Source organism: Cetorhinus maximus, chromosome 5 (assembly GCF_964194155.1).
Source record: "Cetorhinus maximus chromosome 5, sCetMax3.hap1.1, whole genome shotgun sequence".
Classification (NCBI taxonomy): Eukaryota; Metazoa; Chordata; class Chondrichthyes; order Lamniformes; family Cetorhinidae; genus Cetorhinus; species Cetorhinus maximus.
In genome coordinates, this window is record NC_135883.1 from 116754038 (window position 1) to 116774073 (window position 20036).

Genomic DNA, 20036 nt, shown 5'->3' on the forward strand with positions numbered 1-20036 from the left:
TTCCAGAAATTTGAACTAGTATATTTTTAGGATAAAGAAGAACAATACCCTAAATGCTCAGCCCTTTAAGCCCGCATCGCTAAATCGCTTAGATTTACCCATTGTCAAATATATTTTATTAACAATCGTACATTTGGAGGGTGCTTGCAGAAGGAGTGTTTTATTGCATCCAGTTTTCTTGGTATGGCTACCAAGAGCAGTATAGATCAGTGTGCTAAGGCAGATTGCTCTTGATTTCTGGCAGTTGTTTGGGTCTGTAGATTGGGGGAGAAGGCCCTGCACGCTAGCGGTCATTTTTCTAATCACAATCAACATGAAGGAAAGGTAGAAAAGGCCATTAATAGATTTTATACACAAGGGCATTGAATTTGTACAAGCATTGGTTAGAATAGTTAGAATGTTGAATGCTGTTCTGGTCACCCTATTAAAGGAAGAATATTAGCCATAGAAGAGATACAAATATGATGAACTGCAATAATGCTAGAAATAAGATGTAATTATAAGGAAGGGCTGAAAATGGGGAGTATTTTCACTAGGACAGAAAAGGTTAAAGAGATCCATTAAAGATTTCAAAAAGCTCTAATTTTCTGAAAATAAATAGAAGATAATTGCCACTGTTGGTTGAATCAGTAATGAATATTGCTTAACCATTTATTTGAGATAAGGAAGGGGCAGTAAAAAGAGATTAGTAGATGCTTCTGACACAAGTTTATTGATTGGCTGAATAAAAGCCTTCTGTCTGGTAATTTTTGTGCAATTCTATTGCGCAAGATTATTTACTTTGCTTAGTACTTAGAGCAATGAGCACATATTGAAACTTTACATACTTTTGTTTGCAGTTATTGATGTATTATTGATTGAATTTATATTTTCTAGAGACTTGAGCAAATTATGAAAAGAACAAGAAGATCTGATGCTTCTGAAAAGGTATCCAAAATTACCAATATAGTTTTGAGGTAGTAGTTTGTACCTGAGCATTTTCTCATACTCCACTTTCTTTTAACAGAAGGATAATCAAGTAAGACCCACTGAGCAGAGAAATGGCGAAGTACCTAAACTAGCATCTGTTGAAGGTAAGGCCAAAATGTAAAAATTGAGGGTGTGTGGATATTCAGTCATGCAGTTAGACTTTGGCCCTTCAATTCTAGACTTTGGATTCAAATCTAGAACAGAGTGAATGGTTTTCACAGAATCATAGAATTCTTACAGCACAGAAACGTTTGTTTTCAAGAGAACTTGAATGTGGCCATGCTCAATCCATACCTACAGTTATAATAGCCTGACAACCTACATGAGCAGGAATCTGAGGGGATTGGCTGAAAGGGTTATCAGAACTGAGGATGGCAACCTGAAGGTAGACTTGCAGCACATTCCTTGCACTGACTCCTGGATGCTGCATGCATTTAGAAAAGGGGCTTTTAATTCTGTCTTTTTACCATTTTCCCTACTTTGATCATCTTTTCTGGTGCACTCTTACATTTGTATGCAGTTTCCTTTCCTGTCATACTCTGGTTATAACTACCTGTATCTTTACCCTCCACTATTTACCTTGTTGTTTCTTTACAATTTTTCAAATCTCCCCTCATGTGAACATTCCCCGCCCCCCACTTAGTTTAAAACTCTCTTTACGGTCTTAGTTAAATGATTTGCCAGGACACTGTTTGGGCGAAGGTTGTCCCAAAGAGGTGCAGTTCCCTCTTTTCCCAGCACTGAAGCCAGTACCTCGTGGATTGAAACCCATTTTTCACATGCATTCAACTCTCTGATGTTATTTATCCTATGCTAATTTATTTGTGGCTCAGGTAGTAATCCAGAGATGATTAACTTTTTGGTTCTGCTTTTCAATTTAGCTCCTATCTGCTCATACTCAGCAGAACCATTTTTTTCGGTCTTACCAATGTCATTGGTCCCCACATGGACCATGACAACTGGACCCTTCCCCTCCCATTCCAAGTTTCTCTCCAGCTTGTTACGAAACTATCATGTTTTTCATAATAGTGCTGTGGGATATTGTAAGGTAGGTTTATGGTTGCGTCTGTGTGACTGATTTAATTGAATTAGAGTCAGATAGACTGCAAGGTTGAAATTATCAGAAGAGTCAAGTATAAAAAGGGGCATTTGAAATGCTAATGAGTGAGCTAGAGTCTAAGAGTCAGTAGATAAGGAGTGAATGAAATTTGCATTTTTAGATAAGTGAAGAGGTGGTTTGATTTTCAAAGGGATGGTAAGATGTATACAACTAACAAGGTAAATAGGGCAAGGTTATTATGTTTATTTTTCCCAAAAGGAAAGAGGCCATATTGACAACATGAAAGATTTTTATATTATGGGAGAAGTAAATTTCCGAAGACATGTAGAACAATGATATTTTACACATTGAAGAGGGCGAAATATATATAAAGGAGAATGGAAAGTTATGTGTGGTGTAGCCATGTAAAATCTTGGAAGGTACACCATGTGACAGACTTGAAAGAAGACCTAGCTACTCTGCAGAAGTGCTGCTTCAGTAACTAAAGTTGTGTTAAAAGCCTTTGGAATTCCAATGTTGTGTGGGTGCTGTGGTAACCATGCTGGATTGTCTATTTAAATTTAAAATCTATTTTGGACTGTTGCCTTAAAGGGGGCGTGTAGTTGGGAGTCGGGTTAATTAGGAATTTTGGGATTTGTTATAATATCAAGTAACTGTAATCTTATGTATGTGTTTGAATTCTTTTTTGTTAATAAATCTTTTAATTTAATTTTTTAAATCTCCTAAAGGTGTTAGTGGGCTCATTACTTCTGAATTCAATGCACAAATCTTCTCGTAATAAATACAAATTGCAAATCCATTGTGATAGCATGGCCAAGTTTCCCTTGTGCGCCAGGCGGACCAAATCCACATTACCTGCCACATCATAAGCTCCAAGCGATGTCTTTAACTCTGAAACCGGGCGGGCAATACAGCCTTCAGGACTCATGCTCTCAGCTGCAGAGAGTATATATATCCCTAACTATACTGTCCCCTACTACAACTACATTTCTTTTCACTCTCCACACTTGAATGGCCCCCAGGTCCACAATGCTGTGGTCAGTTTGCTCACTCTCTCTGTGGCCCCTACTCTTGTTCACACAAGCTGCAAAAGTATCAAACCTGTTGGCCAATTGCAAGGGCTGAGGCTCCTCCATTGGTACCTTCTGGATTTCTAAGCCTGCCTTTCTTACCACCTTGTCCCTGGCCACGGACCTAATTTGAATTATCTGGCCTAAGGGGTGTGACTGCCGACTGAACAAAATGTCCAGGTCACTTTCCCCTCCATGATGCATCACAGTGTCCAAAGCTCACACTCCAGCTCATCAACTCTGATCCGAAGTTCCTCAAGCTTAGGCACTTAATGCAGATGTGGTTCCTGTGGGTCACACAGGTGTCCACCAGCTCCCACCTGCTACAGCTGCAAAACATCACCTGCCCTTCCATCTTTATTGTGTTTTATTTAATTAATTGGGTTTCAAGTTTAGAAATATCATTCAACAGTTATCCGTAGTTATATTATGGAGTTTAACTAGTTAACCTATAAATGCAATATGTTTGTCTGCCCAGTTTTAAACTACTGCCCCAGTTAGAGAGATTGGAAAAAAAACACCGCAAGTTACCAAACAATCACCTACCTGCTCACCTAATTAATGCCTCTGAGCTTCAGCTCTTGAATTTTACTGTCAAGTTTGCATTTAGTGTATAACTTAACTGTCACAGTAAATTGTAGTTTCTTCTAGTCTTTGTCAGTGATAAACATGCTCCTTGCTGAAAGACAGCTGCAGTTAGTTAATTTGGTAACTAGTCAGAACTGGGCCTGTAGCCAGCAGTGCCTAATTCAGATCACTGGAATTTCAGCTAATATAAATAGAGGCGGTTTTGCAGACACGCAACAGAAGTCGCAACAAGGTGGCAGCTTGCTTGGCAGCAAGGCTGGGATAGATTGATCGATAGAGATCTATCCCCTTACTTTGCAAATTCTCAGAGTCAAGTACTCGGCCTTGCTTCACTCAGACACGCTAACACCTTCGTGCAACTTCCATTTGCGTGTCTGCAAAACCTCCTATATTTAGACTGGCTGAAATTCTACAGAGATAAGTCAAAGGATGGCTGGGTAGGGAAACAGTTTTAACTAACTGCAGCTGCCTCTCAGCATGGAGCATGTTTATCACTGACTTACACTGAAAGCGACCACAATTTTCTGTTACAGTTAAGCTATATGCTAAATGCAAACTTGACTAGATTTTTGAAGGAGATCAAGCCTTAAAATCCCCTCACTTATCAAATTCCCAGAATTAAGAACTCAGACTCGCTGCGCTCTTAACAATCTGCCACCTTCATACTTAAAATCTCGTGTTTCCATTGAGCTCGACTCGAATTCTTCTAAATTCCAGAATATAGGTCCATTCTACTCGGTCTCAGGCCAACCCTTTCATCACAGGAATTAATCTAGTGAACCTTCATTACACCACCTCCCCACCCTGCCGAGGCAAGTATATACTTCCTTGAAAAGATAGATATGGAAAAGGTGCTTCCATTTGTTGGGGAGATCAAAATTAAGAACCACAAATATAAGTTAGCCACTTGGTTAAATCCAATTGGGAATTCAAGAGAAACTTTCCCCCAAAAAGTTTCTAGAATGTAGAATTCTTTTACAAGGAATAGCTGAAGCAATTAACTGAGATGCATTAAAGGGGAAGCTACAGGGAGAAAGAAATATGATATGCTTATAGAATTAGATGAAGTGGGATGGGGGAAGGCTGCTCTACAGCATAAGGCCTGGCACAAACTATTCGGGTCAAATAGCCAGTATCTGTGCTGTAAATTCTATATAACATGTTACAGTACTTTAGTGCTAATAAATATATTATACAAAGGATCTAATGTTATTGCAGTATTATACTTGATGTAGAATTTATATGAAGTAGCTGTAGAAACAGTTTTTATTTTCCTTTCAGCATCCAACCAGAATCCTGACTTAACAACTGAAACGGAAACAACGTTGAAAGTCCCTGAAGAAGTGGCCAATCAAGAGTCGGTTATTCAAGAAGTGGACAGTAAGAGGGAGTTTGTAGATCATTCTCAAATAGATAAAGAATGGTAAGAGCAGTACGAACTTAAATAATAATTTTCTAGTATTTAAATATCATGTCTAAATCTAAATTTCATTGAAAGGAATCGCCAAAAGCATAATGCAAATGTTGTTGACTACAAGGTAAGCATATTGAGGAAAGCCACTCTATCAGTTTTAGCTCTTACATCCAGTAAGAACATCAGAATTGCCATACAGAAGAAAAGAGGTGCATTGGAGTTTGCTTTCTCCCATCCTTGTAATTGCATAATGTAACAAATGAAGTAGAGTATTGCTGAAAAAAAGAGACATTTTTGTTGAAGCTTTTCATTTTGAACTCCTGGACAATTTGCAAGAATACCAAATGTAAAAGGAACAACTATTCATACTGTAAGAAGAGAGTGCTGATTGGTTGGCAAGTGGACTCTGATTGGTAGAGGCATTTTGTTTAGCTGAAACAGGTGTAATGTGTGTACACGTTCTTTGTATGCAAAGTTCAGGGCCCTGTGTATTACTACATCTGGCTTCCAGTACAAACAAATGTGCCACACTGTGAGCCTGGCTGATGATCTTAAATTGATTGTCAGTGTAATTTTTAGCACACTGAGGATTATTTAGCAAATGTTGTTCAATCCTGGAATCGCATCTAATGTTGGACACTCTGTTTTGAGTTTTACAAGCACAGGCTGGTTTGATATGTTCTGTACCTTGCCTGTTGCAAACACTGGAAGGGATATGCTGTTTGATACGATCTGCCAGTCTTTGGGATGTAGGGCCTACATACCTTGCATCACACTGGCACTGAAATTCATATACCACATTACACATTTGTGTGATTGGCAGAACATCTTTTTGGCTTGATGGTAGCATCTTGTTAGTAGGAAATACCTGGCAGCTAATCAATATAAGTGACAGCCAATTACTCGTTCTTGCTAAAGATGGTCATTGCCTGGCACTCGTGTAGCGCAAATGTTACTTGTCAGCCCAAGCCTGGATATTGTCCAGGTCTTGCTGCATTTGGACATGGACTACTTCAGAGCAATCAGGAATGGTGCTGAGCATTCTGAAATCATCAGCTAACATCTCCACTCCTGACCTTATGCTGGAAGGAAGATCATTGATGAAACAGCTAGAGATGGATGGGCCTAGGACACTAGCCTGAGGAACCCCTGCAGTGATGTCCTGGAGCTGAGATGACTGACCTCCAACAACGACAACCATGGGTAGAATTTTCCCCCACGTCGGAGGAGGAGGTGGGGTGGTAGAGGTTGTGCGGGGGTGGGCGCGGACCCAATTGGGGGTGCCGATCATGTCCGCGCTGCCATTTTGGAGGTGCCTCAGGGAGATTAGTGAACAGTTGAAACTTAAAAATTTTTTCAACACTTTAGTTTTATGACATGTCCCCTCATGTGAAACTGTCACATGAGCTGGGACATGTGCATTAATGTCAATAAAAATTTTTGAGAAAATTTAAAATCATTCATAAAACCTCATCGCGCCTGTGGATGAGGTTCCATGAAAAATGTGAAGACTGCCTGGGATCTTCGCCTGCCGCTAACCTTAAGGTTGGACGGGCAGCTCTGTTAATTATTTTAATTGTTAGTTAAATGGCCTTAATAGGTCTTTGACAGTTTGGCTGCGCGCCTGCCGAACTGAAAATCTAAATGACGTGCGGTGACCGACATCACCTTTCACCATTTTACGCCTCGGTGAGCAGACCCCGCCCTCGCTCGCCGAGCCAAAGATTCTCCCCCATGTTCCTTTGTGCTAAGTGTGACTCCAAACAGCAGAGAGTTATCCCACTGATTCACATTGACTCCAGTTTTGCGAGGGCTCCTTGATGCCACACTCGGTCAAATGCCTTGATGTCAAGGACAGTTAGTCTCATCTCGCCTCTGGAGTTCAGCTCTTTTGTCCATGTTTGAACCAAGGCTGTAATGAGGTCAGGAGCTGAGTGACCCTGGTGGAACCCAAGCTGAGCATCAGTGAGCAGGTTATTGCTGAACAAGTGCCACTTGCAAATGGCTCAGCCTTATTTTTTGCAATGATGGGATGGGGATATTTGTGGAGCCTCTTCCTCCAGTGAGTTGTTTAATTGTTCACCACCATTCATGACTGTGGCAGGACTGCAGAGCTTGGATCTGACCCATTGGTTGTGGAATTGCTTAGCTGTATCACTTATTGCTTACAGTGTTTGGTACTCAAGTAACCCTGTGATGTAGCTTCACCATGTTGACACCTCGGTTTTCGGTATACCTGTTGCTGCTCCTGGCATGCTCTCCTGCACTCTTTTTATTGAACCAGGGTTGACCCTCTGCCTTGGTGGTAATGGTAGAATGGGGGATATGCCAGGCCATGAGGTTACAGATTGTGGTTGAGTACAATACTGATGCTGCTGATGGCCCACAGCACCTCATGGTTGCCCACTCTTGAGTTAGATCTGTTCAAAATCTATCCCATTTAGCACGGTGGTAGTGCCACACAGCAAGATGGAAAGTATCCTCAGTGCGAAGACAGAACTTCTTCTCAACAAGGACTGTGCAGTGGTCACTCCTATCGATACTGTCATGAACAGGTGAACCTGCAGCAGGCAGGTTGGTGAGGACGAGGTCAAGTATGTTTTTTTCCCTCTTGTTGGTTCCCTCAATACCTGCTGCAGGCTCAGTCTAGCAGCTATGCCCTTTAGAACTCAGCCAGCTTGGTCTGTGGTGGTGCTACCGAGCCACTCTTGGTAATGAACATTGAAGTCCCCCACCCAGAGTACATCCTGCGTCCTTGTCAGCCTTAGTGCTTTCTCCAAGTGGTGTTCAACATGGAGTACTGATTCATCAGCTGAGGGAGGTGGCGGAACATGGAAATCAGCAGGAAGTTTCCTTGCTGGAGTGGAGGACTCCAGGGCAACTCCCTCCTGACTGTATACCACTGTGCCGCCACCTGGGTATGTCCGCTGGGACAGAACATACCCAGGGATGATGGTGTCTGGGACATTGTCTGTAAGGTATGATTCTGTGAGTATGACTGTGTCAGACTGTTCAGTCTGAAACAGCTGTCCTAATTTTGGCACTAGCCCCCAGTTGTTGGTAAGGAGGACTTTGCAGGGTTGACCGGGCTGAATTTGTCGTTGTCATTTCCGGTACCTAGGGTGGTCCACCTGGTTTCTTTCCTTTTTTTAGACCCCTTGGTGGTTTAATACAGCTGAGTGGCTTGCTAGACCATTTCAGAGGGTGTCTAAAAGTCAACCACATTGCTGTGGATCTGGAGTCACACTTAGGCCAGTCCAGGTAAGGTCAGCAGATTCAGTAGTGAGCCAGATGGATTTTTATGACAATTGACAATAGTTTCATGGTCATCATCGTCAGACTTTTCATTCCAGATTTTTATTGCATTTGAACCTGGGCCCCCAGAACATTACCCTGGGTCTCTGGATTATTAGTCCAGTGACAATACCACTACACCACCGCCTCCCCCTATGTTTCTCCAGTCTTTCATCATAATTTAAATTCTTTGCAAAGGATCAGTTTTGGGGCACTCTGCAAGGGCTGTCTTGGTGACCAGAATGGGGCACATGGTCTCAAAGTATGGTGTGTCTGACCAAGGTATTATACTGCTTGACATTCAGTGAAGAATTGAGTAATTGGACTATTATAGCCATTCTTGGAAACCTGTTACCCCTTGAGTCAGTTTCTTGTCTGAAGCCACACAGAGCAAAGCACTTGATTTCGATGTGCTCCATGCTAGATTTGATCCTTTACAACACTAGAGAGAGGTGGCTGGTCTGGAATTCTACACTTACACAGAACTTAAATTAAGGCTTCCGCAGATGAGATCATTCATTGGTGGTGTAGCCTCAAGGGGCCGAGTGGCTTACTCTTATTTCTTGCATTCTTAATTCACTAATTGTTCTTGGGTTTTTTTCATGGTTGAAACTTTATCTGAGATTATCTCTCTCGCGCACGCGTACACTCAAACTGTCACACACTGTCACACACACACCAATTGTAACTCTGTCCCTCCATTTGAAGATTCCAGTTCTAGGGTTACCAGAACACCATACAGGCCAAACATGTGGGAAAGTTGATGTTCAAGTCCATGTTTTCCTTTGCTACAAATTTGAGATAGTTGTCCTTGTTTCAATTGTCTTTGGTTTCATAACTAATATACAAGTTTTAAGAGCCATCTATTCATACCGCTGAAAAAATGCTGTGCAAAGGTTAAAAAAATTCAGTGTTGCAGGTCTCAAGGAATTTCACATGAATTGGCATGAAAGTCTCTGATTTGTTTTGCAATATCCTGAGGTGCTTTGTGTTTCAGACCATTTACTTAGTTAAAACTTTCAATGTATGTATTGCTTTCTTCTGGATGGGTTATTCCTTTTCAATCAGTTATGCATGATGAAGAATCCCAGAGTGATCTGCTAGGTGACAACTTAAGGGGTTTGGTAAAATATTCTTGTGGCTAAAGGGTGTATTACTTAGATTCCATGTTACAGCTAAAAGCTGTGTATTTTAGAATCTTAAGCTACCTGATCCAAATCTATTTTCTGACTGTAAAAATGGCAAAGCAAATATTGACATTATAATGCAACTGTTGACGTTGTGTTTCATAAAAAGGCTTACTGCCAATATTTTTTGCAATTGAATTTTCATTCAGTTCAGCATTTGTTTAAAGCACAACTTGCAATATTCAAATTTATAAATTAACTGAAGTCATCTTTGTTGCTTAGAATGAGTAAAAGAAGTTTTCAAGGACCTTGTGAAGCTCCAGAAAAACTATACTTGGTTAAACATGACCATTCACAAAGTTTATCCAAGATTTCTGCACATTTTCTGCTGAAGTTGTAATGGGAAGACAGGGAAATCCCATGGAAATTCAGATCCAATGTCATTTAGCAAGTTAAGTTGAGGTGTCCGTTATACCATCAACAGAATAAATTCTGGCAAAACCAAAAATCTGTATATCCCATATGCATTGTTGAACTTGCATCTGTGAAAGTGCTCTGTTATAGATCAATTTTTTTTAATGAATTATTTTGTGTAAGTGATATATAACTAATAAGCTGCACCAGTGACCTGTGGAGTCTTGTGATTGGTAATTTGCTAACGTGACATAATCTCATACTTAAATTTGGAGCGCTGTATGTAAAATAAACTGGCAAAAATAGGAAGGCAGCAATGATTATTTTTCACCTTTCAGAATAAAACATTTTTGGGAGTGCTATTATTTTGACAGATTAAGCTCTAAAACATATTGTCACCAATAAAATGCTGATAATCACAGCAAACATGGTATTTCTATCCATAAAATATTTCTGGCTTGCTGATCCTGTTTTGTTTTTTAAACACTATTCTCTAGTCCTGCTACTGAGAAAATCATTAGAGAGAATGGAGTTTCTGTGCAGAATGAAAACTTCGAAGAACTTATTGATCTCTCGCTTGGAATAAAGGCTTCCAGAATAGCCACAGAAACCAGTAATGATGATTGTCAGGATGAAGTTGGAATTCCTGTGAATCCAATTATTGCATTTGAAGAAAATGGATCCATGGAGTTATTAACCAAAGTAGATGGCATTCAGACTCAACAAACAGCAGGTATGTAGTTATCTGACTGTACAGCGTGTATAAAAGTTTAACAGCTATGCTTTGGTGATATGACTGTTGTAGCGAATCCAAGGTATTAAGGCTTGAAAGTGTGTGGGTCTGGGTCTGGCTCGCCTGTGGTCTCAGGATTCCCACACACCCTCACCCCGACTCACCAACACAGAATCACACCCAATCACACAGTAGGTGAGGGTGAGTGAGTGAGCATCAAGAGATAAGGAACAAGCCAGACAAACAGACTGTCCCCCTCACACTCTATTATGCTTTTAATTATCAATTTATTGCTTTGACGTTGCTTTATTTTTGCTCAGTAAGTTGTTTCCTTTCTTCATACCTGAACTTCATTTACTCATCAGCTCCTTGAGTGAAAAAAAAAGGAAACGTGCCAACGCCCCCCTCCCCCCGCCCCCCGCCTCCCTAAGTGAAAAGGTTGGATGAATCTGATCTAAAGGATATGAGGAAAAGGCATGCACATAAAATGAGTAGATAGCTTCTATTGAAGAGCTACTACTGGCAAAAGTGGAGTGGGCTGTGAATAGCCACATTCTATATTTATAATTTCTATAATTCTATTCAATAAATTGTGAAAGTATATTAAAGTCAAGCACAACATAGTACAATAAAATAATTATACAAACTTTTGCGTTTGTATAAAATTATACCACACCTCGTTATTTGCCTATTATCATTTGTTAATTGCTGTCATTAGCACCACTTCCCCAAAACCAGACTGATTCTGATAGGAAATAACAGTTAACCTGTCAGCATTTAAAATATTGGGATTTTGAATTTAAAACCTAAATGGAGATTTGGTTATATGTGAATTATATTCTATTTGCTTAGAAAGTATGTTTAATGCAGTTTTTAATCCTATTGTGATGCCGCTCATCATCCATTCTCCTTGTGTTATTAGAAGGACAAGGTTCCAAAACGTTAATGAAATTGGTTGGTGAATATGTTTCTTTCAAAAAAGACTATTCGTATTCAAAAATGTGTAGCTGGGTTCAATAGACGATTGAAAAGACAATTTACCATATTTAACATAAAAACAGAAAATGCTGCAAAAACTCAAGGTCTGGCTTACCTGTGGAGAGAGGAGCAGAGTTAACATTTCGAGTCCGTATGACTTCTTCAGAGCATAACTACCATATTAACATTCATTTAGTTTAGTTAATTGTACAGTTTTTTAATGGACAATGGCAGTATGATCAGACACAGATTAATTCCCAGGGTTTACAATGTGTTCAGTGTGTACCTGTACCAAATGGACAGTGCACCAGGTGGAAATAAAGTACTTTCAACCTCCTACCTCACCAGCAGAAGTCAAGAAAGGTGAATTAAGTGTGGCCAATCCCTAAACAAATGCTAAGTATAAAAGTGATATTGGTCAAAAAGTAATATTTTCCCCACACATCCTGGAAAATGCTGCATTATGAAAAGAACCTTGAGGGAGAAAAAGGGAAGCAGAGACTCATGAAATAACACCCAACAATTCATATAATTATCTCTATATATCTGTGGTACTCAACATATGCTTTTGCAAGGTTGGGGAATTGATTGATGAAATAAAACTACTGCTGAAAAAAGAGACATTGCATGGAGAATGCACCAGTTGATGGTCACTGCCAGTTAACCACCAAGCATTGTTTGAAATTTCAAACCAGGCAGCTTGACTCTGATTTGTCAAGACATTGCTCTGGGGAATGAACCAGTGAAATGGTGTTGTCTTGCAAATTGTCCTGATGAGTATAAGACAAAACATTTTCACGAAAAATGGGTTTCTTTTTCAGCAATACTCAAGCTCTGTACTACCAAACGACTATTTCAGTAAAATTACTGTGTGACTTAGGAGATTGATGAATGAATCACTTGTTCTAAATTTTACTTTCTGGAAGGGGTGCTTTAGGACATTGAATTTATGCTTTAACCCCAATTCAAGATTAGGCTTCTGTATTTTTTTGATAATTTCCACATGTTGAATAGAAGTGTGAATTTCTATTTCATAAATATGCCTACTTGCTCTCACTTTTATACCTCCTTTCTATGTTTCTTTCAGAAGTGATTTGAGAATGTTGAGCAGGAGCAACAAAGTGTGTCGTTCAGTAAGCACATTCACATCAACTGGAATTCTTTTTGTTTCACATCATGAAGGATTGGAGTGCAGCCATTTTACAATCCAACGTGTAATTTAAAAAAAAACTAGAAACTAACCATGACTGTGAGAATGGAAATATAAACGTGCAAGATGTGGATAGAGGAATTCATCATTGCTAACTGAACATCTAGTTAATTCTGATCACTGGTTAATCATCCTTAGTATGCATTGTATATAAACTGCTTTTCCAACATGCTCCTTCAGGGAATTGGCATTCTTCTATATAATATGACAAGAAATGAGAATGATAGATTTGTGATGGTGAAGGGCAGTATTTCAAAACAAGCAGTACTTAACACTTTTCAAAAACCTATTACTTGAATAAGCCTTGTTGCGCTGCAAGTAGTTGATAATGAGACCATATAGATAGATATATGAACCTATTGGTTAAAATATGGCACAGTGAGCTCTACAGAGTTGTATGTAATCCCTTAAATACTAAGCAGATCTTTTTTAGATGCTTCACTGTTACCACCTATTCAGAAGTTTTTTTAACACAGGTACAATAGAAAAATGTTGAAAATAGTGTTTAATAAATTGGATTCTAATGGTAATTCTGTGAATGGTTAATAAATAAAGCACCTGTTGTACACAGGTTGGTATTTATAACAAGGAAACTTTGAGGCACATTAGTCACGCCAGTGATATATATAATATATATTATATATATATATTATATATATAAACAATTCTAATTCAACTTGTGTGGTCAAATAGTTGTAATGCCTTATGATCTGATAGAAAAGACAGTTGAAATTTAGATGATGCTACTTAAATGTGATGAGCTTTCAATTGCCTTATCAGATCATGAGACTAACTAAAAGAGATATATGGAGTCTTTGCTTTTGCTCGTTTCAGAGCAAGAAACCTGACTTGTACCTGGAGTTTGAGACAGCATTCCTTCTATGTTACTTTCACATACTAGATTTTTGAGTCTTTAAATTTAACTCATTTGTAAGTTACTGCACAAATGAAGCTCATAACTTCCATCTCATGTTTAGAAATTGCTGCTACAGAGCATGACTGTAAAACTTGCACTTTCTTTTCCTCTTGAGTACTACTGAAATTATTGCAGACCGTGCTAAATATGACCAGATATCAATTTGTTTTTCTCTCCTGAGCATTATGGTTCAGATATCATTATGTAAGGGTCCTTTTTCATAGCTGATCACTGCATGAAATTAGTATATCAAATAGGTTAATTTAAAGCCAGCTGGTGTACATTTTGTGCATAAGGAAAGGCTTAGTCTAAGCTTTAAAAATTTTCATCCATCCGCAGGTATAAAAAAGCCATTAAGCAATTTGTTTAGTAATCGTTGTATAGCTGCATATTCTGTTCTAATTCTTTTTTCGGTATGGTCTACTCATTCATGTATATAGAAATTATTTAAAAATGGGGAAAATTCTTTAATTTTCTTTAGCTTTGTTTTAATCTGTATAGATGGTGTACAAAAAGTTCTTTTGAGTTAATATTTTTAGATTCTAAATTGGTTTGCAGTTGTGGTGTGATAATTTCCACACTAATCAGACATGTGATTTATTGCTGATTTAATTTTACCAGCGGAATGCTTTGAATTGATTTTTTTTCTCATGCAGAGGATACTGAAAATTAAATATTTCCGGCCTTTGTACCTCTTTCCTGCCTACTTTGAATATACAAACAATGGACAAAGTGAATTGTACATGTTTATGAAGAGGATTGGCAATATCTGTACCTGCCAACAAAATGGTTTCTAATATGAGTAACTAAAGAGTGAAGGTTCAGTAAAACCTACATGAGTTTAAAGAAAAACGTCCCTTCATTTTCCACTTTCTCTGCATTTCCCAATCTACCCAACTTTTGTAGCTTGAAAAGATAATCCTCAATTTGTTGTAGACAAGTTTGATAACTTGCACAAACAAAATGCAATAAAATAATAGTTTATGTAACTACTCTGTATTGCAATTTTATTATTTCTATAGAACTGGTTTGAAAATGGTGCCTTGACTAACATTTGCACCATTTTGACTGATACAATTGGATTACAGATATGCCATTTTTTCAGAAAACATTGATAATAAAGAATAGTTCATTGTTTATTCATTATGGGTTTCTGTGCTTTAAAGTTTATCTATCAAGGTTCCATTTGTGTACATTGTTCTCATTCTGCTGTGATTTTTTCCCACAGTGGGACTTATAAACTGACTAAGCCCAGTACTTTCCCTTTCCAGAACTTTAGTATCCAACAGATCTCAGTATCAAGGGTATTGTTGTCAGCCATTGTTCTGCCACACAACATAGGGCACTAAATTTAAAATCTGAACGGACTAATCTTATTTATAATGAGAAAGATCAGGCAGAAAATGTACATATCAGAATTGATTGAATTATATTTTTAAAACTGTGACTTATAAAACTTGCCCTGGCTCGCCTTATATCATTTATTCAATTTGTTTTTTTTTTGTGGCCCTAGTCTGTTTCTACATAAGTTTCCCTGCATCACTATCTCTTGTCCCACCCTGCCAATCAGAATTCCCATCACTGGTTACCACTTACATATTTGCATCTGTACAAAGTATGTTAACCCAAAGTTGTAAATTGACTAACGAAAATTTGAGAATTGCTTTGCAATATTTTACCGAAAATAAAAACTCTCACGATTTCCCTCAACATGGCTTTCGGAATATAGTACATTACAAGCTTATATATCTTTGCGTGTATCATTCAAATAATTTTTAAAACTTCTGCAACTAACCTTTAATCCAAAATAATTCAAAACTGCATTTGAAATTGCAGTATTAAATTGATGTAGCCTCAAATTTATAACAACCTACTATTTAATGTTAGTCTTAATGCCCAAATGCAAGGTGAAAGATCAGCCACTGTAATTGGAGTATTTTCTAGATGATTATAGGGTAACAAGCATGTGTATGTATCAACCAACATTTGAGGATTACTATCTTCAGGAGAACTAATTCAAAGACTAATTGAGCTGATGCTGTCAAACTCATCTATTAGCCAACATTCTGGACTGCTACAGCTTTGGGTATGTTTATTTCCACTAGCAAGATAAACCCACCAGGCAAATAAGTATGTCCCTAGGAGTCCTCATTGATTCTAGGTACCATGAAATCTTATCACCACAAGCCCAATGAGGTCATGGACTTTTTACTGATCATTACCCCTTCACAACTGATCAGTCTGCACTTCAAGAACTAATAGATCAATGCAAAGCTCTGCACCACCTTAACATGTCCAGTCAGGAATGTTGGTATGCAAGCAGGAAACTAACAAAAGGATTAGGCTCTATGAATATCCCTATCATCCTGAAACTCTTTCGCGTTATCAACAGTCACAGATTGCAACTCTTTTTGAGTACAATCACAGTTCTTGGTTTCCAGGAGTGGGACATGAACCCACAACCCTCTGATTCAAAGGTGAGGGTGCTATGAACTGAGCCACAGCTGACACCTCCCTACCATCCTGAACATGGAACCCAGCATATGTGTGCAAAAGTCAATGGTTAAGTGATTACAAGTGTTTTCAGCTGAGTGGATGATCCTACTTGGCCTCTTCCTGAGGCCCCACCATTGCAATGCCCATCCAATTTAATTCACCCAGTAGGCATTACAAAATAGCTGAGTACACTTGGAGGCTATGGACCCTGATGGTCTCGGCCTTGGTGCTAAGGACCTGTGTAACAGAGTTAACTGCATCACTAGTCGAACTGTTCCAGCCCTACGACTGGCATCAATTAGATGTAGAAAATTGCCAAAAATGTCAACAAAAACTGGCTAATTCCAAGCCAGCCAGTTACTGCCCTATCGACCTATAACCATTAGTAAAGTAATGGGAAGGAGTCATCAATAGTGTGATCAAGTAATGCCTGCTCACCAATAACCTGTTCACTGATGCAAAACACTAGATGCTGGAAATCTGAAATGAAAACCGAAAGGTTCACGACCTAAAACATAACTCTGTTTCTCTCTCCACAGATGCTGCCATATCTGCTGAGTACTTACAGCATTTTCCATTATTACCTGTTCACTGATGTTCATTTCAGGTTATACAAGAATCATTTGTTTCTAGACTTCGTCACATACTTGATCCAGTTATGGATACACAAACTAAATGACAAAAGCCATAGCAGGCATATCAGTTAGAATGATCTGTGCAGAAGCAAGGGCAGGGACTTGGATGACAAGAACCAGTTTGCATCCAAAGATTACTTTTTTTTTCCCCCCTTTAACCTTTTATGGAATGTGGGTGTTGCTGGCAAGGCCAGCATTTGTTGCCCATCCCTAAATTGCTCCTGAACAGAGTGGCTTGCTAGTAAAGTTTCAAGCGCATTGCCTTAGGTGTTACACATAGACCAGACCAGATAAGAACAGCAGATTTCCTTCCCTAAAGGGCATTAGTGAATCAGATGTTAGTTGTCATGATTACCATTACTGAGACTAGCTTTATATTATAGATTTATTAAATAAATTTAATTTCCACCAGCTGCCATAGTGAGATTTGAACCCATGTCCCCAGACTATTAGCCTGGCCCTCTGGATTACTAGTTTAGTGATATTACCAGTATGCCACCATCTCCCCCTCTCATTACTGTAATGAAATAGATAATGGCTCCAGTGCTCAGCCTATAGAAGACAAACTAACCAATGAACCTGCTCACAATTTTGGGAGGCACTGAGCTTGTAAGAAGGGCAGTCAACTAATGAATGTAGAGTCTATATGCACACTGCAGCAGAGCCCATAGTGTTGGAGCGTTTGGGCACAGTCCTGACAGGTTCAATGGATACACAGGCAACTACTATAATGACACCATCCTGCACATTTTTTTAAATTTCAAAGCACAATGGAGACCTTTGTAAGGGTCTTTTCATTCCTGGACATGGTTCTCATGCAGAGCAGTGAACCTTGAGGTGTTGCCCCACGACAGTGGCATTGGCACCATGAGAGCTGGATACTTCTTCAGTTTGACAGCACAGTTGTCCTGCCAGTCTCTGAAATAGTGCCAGTGTTGGTGCTTGGCTGCCTCCAAGATACTGCAATCTGCAGTAAGGCCCTTCTAAGACCAGAGCTTCTCCAAGTTGCCCACCATAGCCATTTCAACTGCCGTCACTGGCAGTTCAGTAGCCTTCCACCTTCAATGCTGCTGTTGCTACTGGGGAAGCAGCTCGTTAGAACACAAGAATAGGAAAATGAACACAGGAGACAGGCACCAGGAGTTTGAATTATAGACAATAGGTACTCTGCTCCTCACTTGAGTTAAAGTGGAAAACCCACATGTTGTAAAGCTTCCTGCATTCTGCCCTCTTGTGCTAATAGTCACTGTGTTGCTCGCTGTTCATTCTTCCGATTGCCCAAGGAATTCTAATCTATAGTGGTAATTTTTGCTTATTGTAAGGACAATTGGACAGTTTCCTCTGTCTTGTTGAGCATCTTTCTGTTAACGCAAGACTGATTTGACCTGACAATCAGAGCTATAACGCTTGCTGTTCTGGATCCCAATTTTTTTCTCTATTTATGTGTATGGCTCAATAAACACTCTGCTTTCCTTTCCTATACTACTTTCTCCTTGTCTCCGAACCTGATTTTTATGCTGTACCCGATTCCTCATTGTACTCTCTTCATGTTGAGGGCTTATTTCATCCTGCCGCCACATTATCTATTACACTGAACAAAGGCATCAAGTTTTATGTTTTATGACTATATGGCATTTACTTTGTAAAAATGAAACTTACCATGGTCCTACTGTCATGCAGGAATCAATTTTTTTTTTCAAGGGCTGTTTTTTAGATTTTCTTGAAGGCTACTTTTTGATTTTCAGGGACTCCTTCATTCTCGCTAACTCCTTCATTAGGTGATGCAGTCATGTATTACCTTGGATTTGTGTTGAATTCTTTTAGGGTTTCCTTCTTTCGATAGCACAAACACCAAAGACTATATTTATATTATTAAACAGCACTGTGGGTGTACCTACACCACATGGACTGCAGCGGTTCAAGAAGGCAGCTCACCACCACCTTCTCAAGGGCGATTAGTAATGGGCAACAAATGCTGGCCTCACCAGCGAAAGCCACATCCTGTGAATGAATAAAGAAAATCTTTAAACTTGGAGGCTGTGAGCCAAGAGCTGGTATTCAGTTTCCTATAAATTCATTTTCTAAATAAGATATTTTTGTTACTTTATTATAAATAAATCTCCAATAGTCCATTTCCAAAATGAAAATTCTAACCATTTGGCACAGGGTAACTTATTGAGAATAAGTCTCGTGTCAGCAACCTCTTAAAAATTAAATGCAAGCAATTGGCAATCTCGAGCATTCTTTGGTTTGATTCTGTCGATTTCAAGTTTCTTTCCTCTCAATGCTTCTGCCTAAAGTGAGTGCTGAAGATCATGTCAGGATACTGACTTCCAAGTATCAAACTGTGCAATAGCGGAATAACACAGAATAATGCTGCAGCACCAAGCTAACCATCAGATAACAAATAGCACCAGACCTTGGACCCTCAACCCTACCAATCACCAGTGCTTATGCAAATTTTCTCCATTTCTCACTTCCTTTCAAAACAACTCTCTGCAAACTTATCTGGGTTCTTGTCACTGTGAAAAAGTGAAGTCAGCCAAGGTCCCAGCCTATCTGCGTGAACGACAGCAGGGTCTGAGCAGGCATGAGGCTGAGTGGCAGCTCCTTTGAGCCCTGCCCTCGGACTTGTTACTGGGTTTTCAGCCACTGCCTCCCTCCATTTTTTTCCCTTTTTGGCTTCTCAGCCTCCTCACATGCGCTTCTGCATGGTGGCAGTGGGACCATCCAGAATAACTGCTTCAGCGTCTCCAAACACAGGTTCCTCTCCTTCCTTTGTTGCTCCTCCAATCATAGATTCTGTTTCTGGAGGCAGGAACCTGTGATTGGAGGAACCAGAGCAGCAAGCAAGAGAATCAGTGATTAGAGGAGCAGCTCCTCACAGATTCTCTCTCCCATGCTCGTTACACCTATCGGCTGCAAAAGATGGAAGTTTTTAAATATTGAGAAAAAACAGGCAGCTTTAAATAAAAGTGGCAACAGTTTCCTTTTAACTGAGTGCAAAGTGATGCTGACAAAATTCTAGCAAATGCATCACCCAATGAATTGTGGGGGGAAAGCGGAATCACCAACAGCTTCCATCCAAAAAGTTGAGGGGTGGGGCTGAGGTTATGTCCTAAAATTGTTCAA

At 39.4% G+C, this 20036-nt stretch overlaps 1 protein-coding gene across 1 annotated transcript in view; it reads left to right on the forward strand.

Moving 5' to 3' along the window:
* The window catches only part of map7b (microtubule-associated protein 7b), a 120872-nt gene extending 107485 nt beyond the window's left edge, over positions 1 to 13387 (forward strand). Inside the window, exons 14-18 of the mRNA XM_078542343.1 lie at positions 877 to 927; positions 1007 to 1073; positions 4969 to 5110; positions 10434 to 10669; positions 12735 to 13387. Of these exons, the coding sequence (XP_078398469.1) occupies positions 877 to 927; positions 1007 to 1073; positions 4969 to 5110; positions 10434 to 10669; positions 12735 to 12745 (507 nt within the window). The 3' untranslated portion in view covers positions 12746 to 13387. The remainder of the gene's footprint in view (positions 1 to 876; positions 928 to 1006; positions 1074 to 4968; positions 5111 to 10433; positions 10670 to 12734) is intronic.
* The last annotated feature ends 6649 nt before the right edge of the window (positions 13388 to 20036 follow it).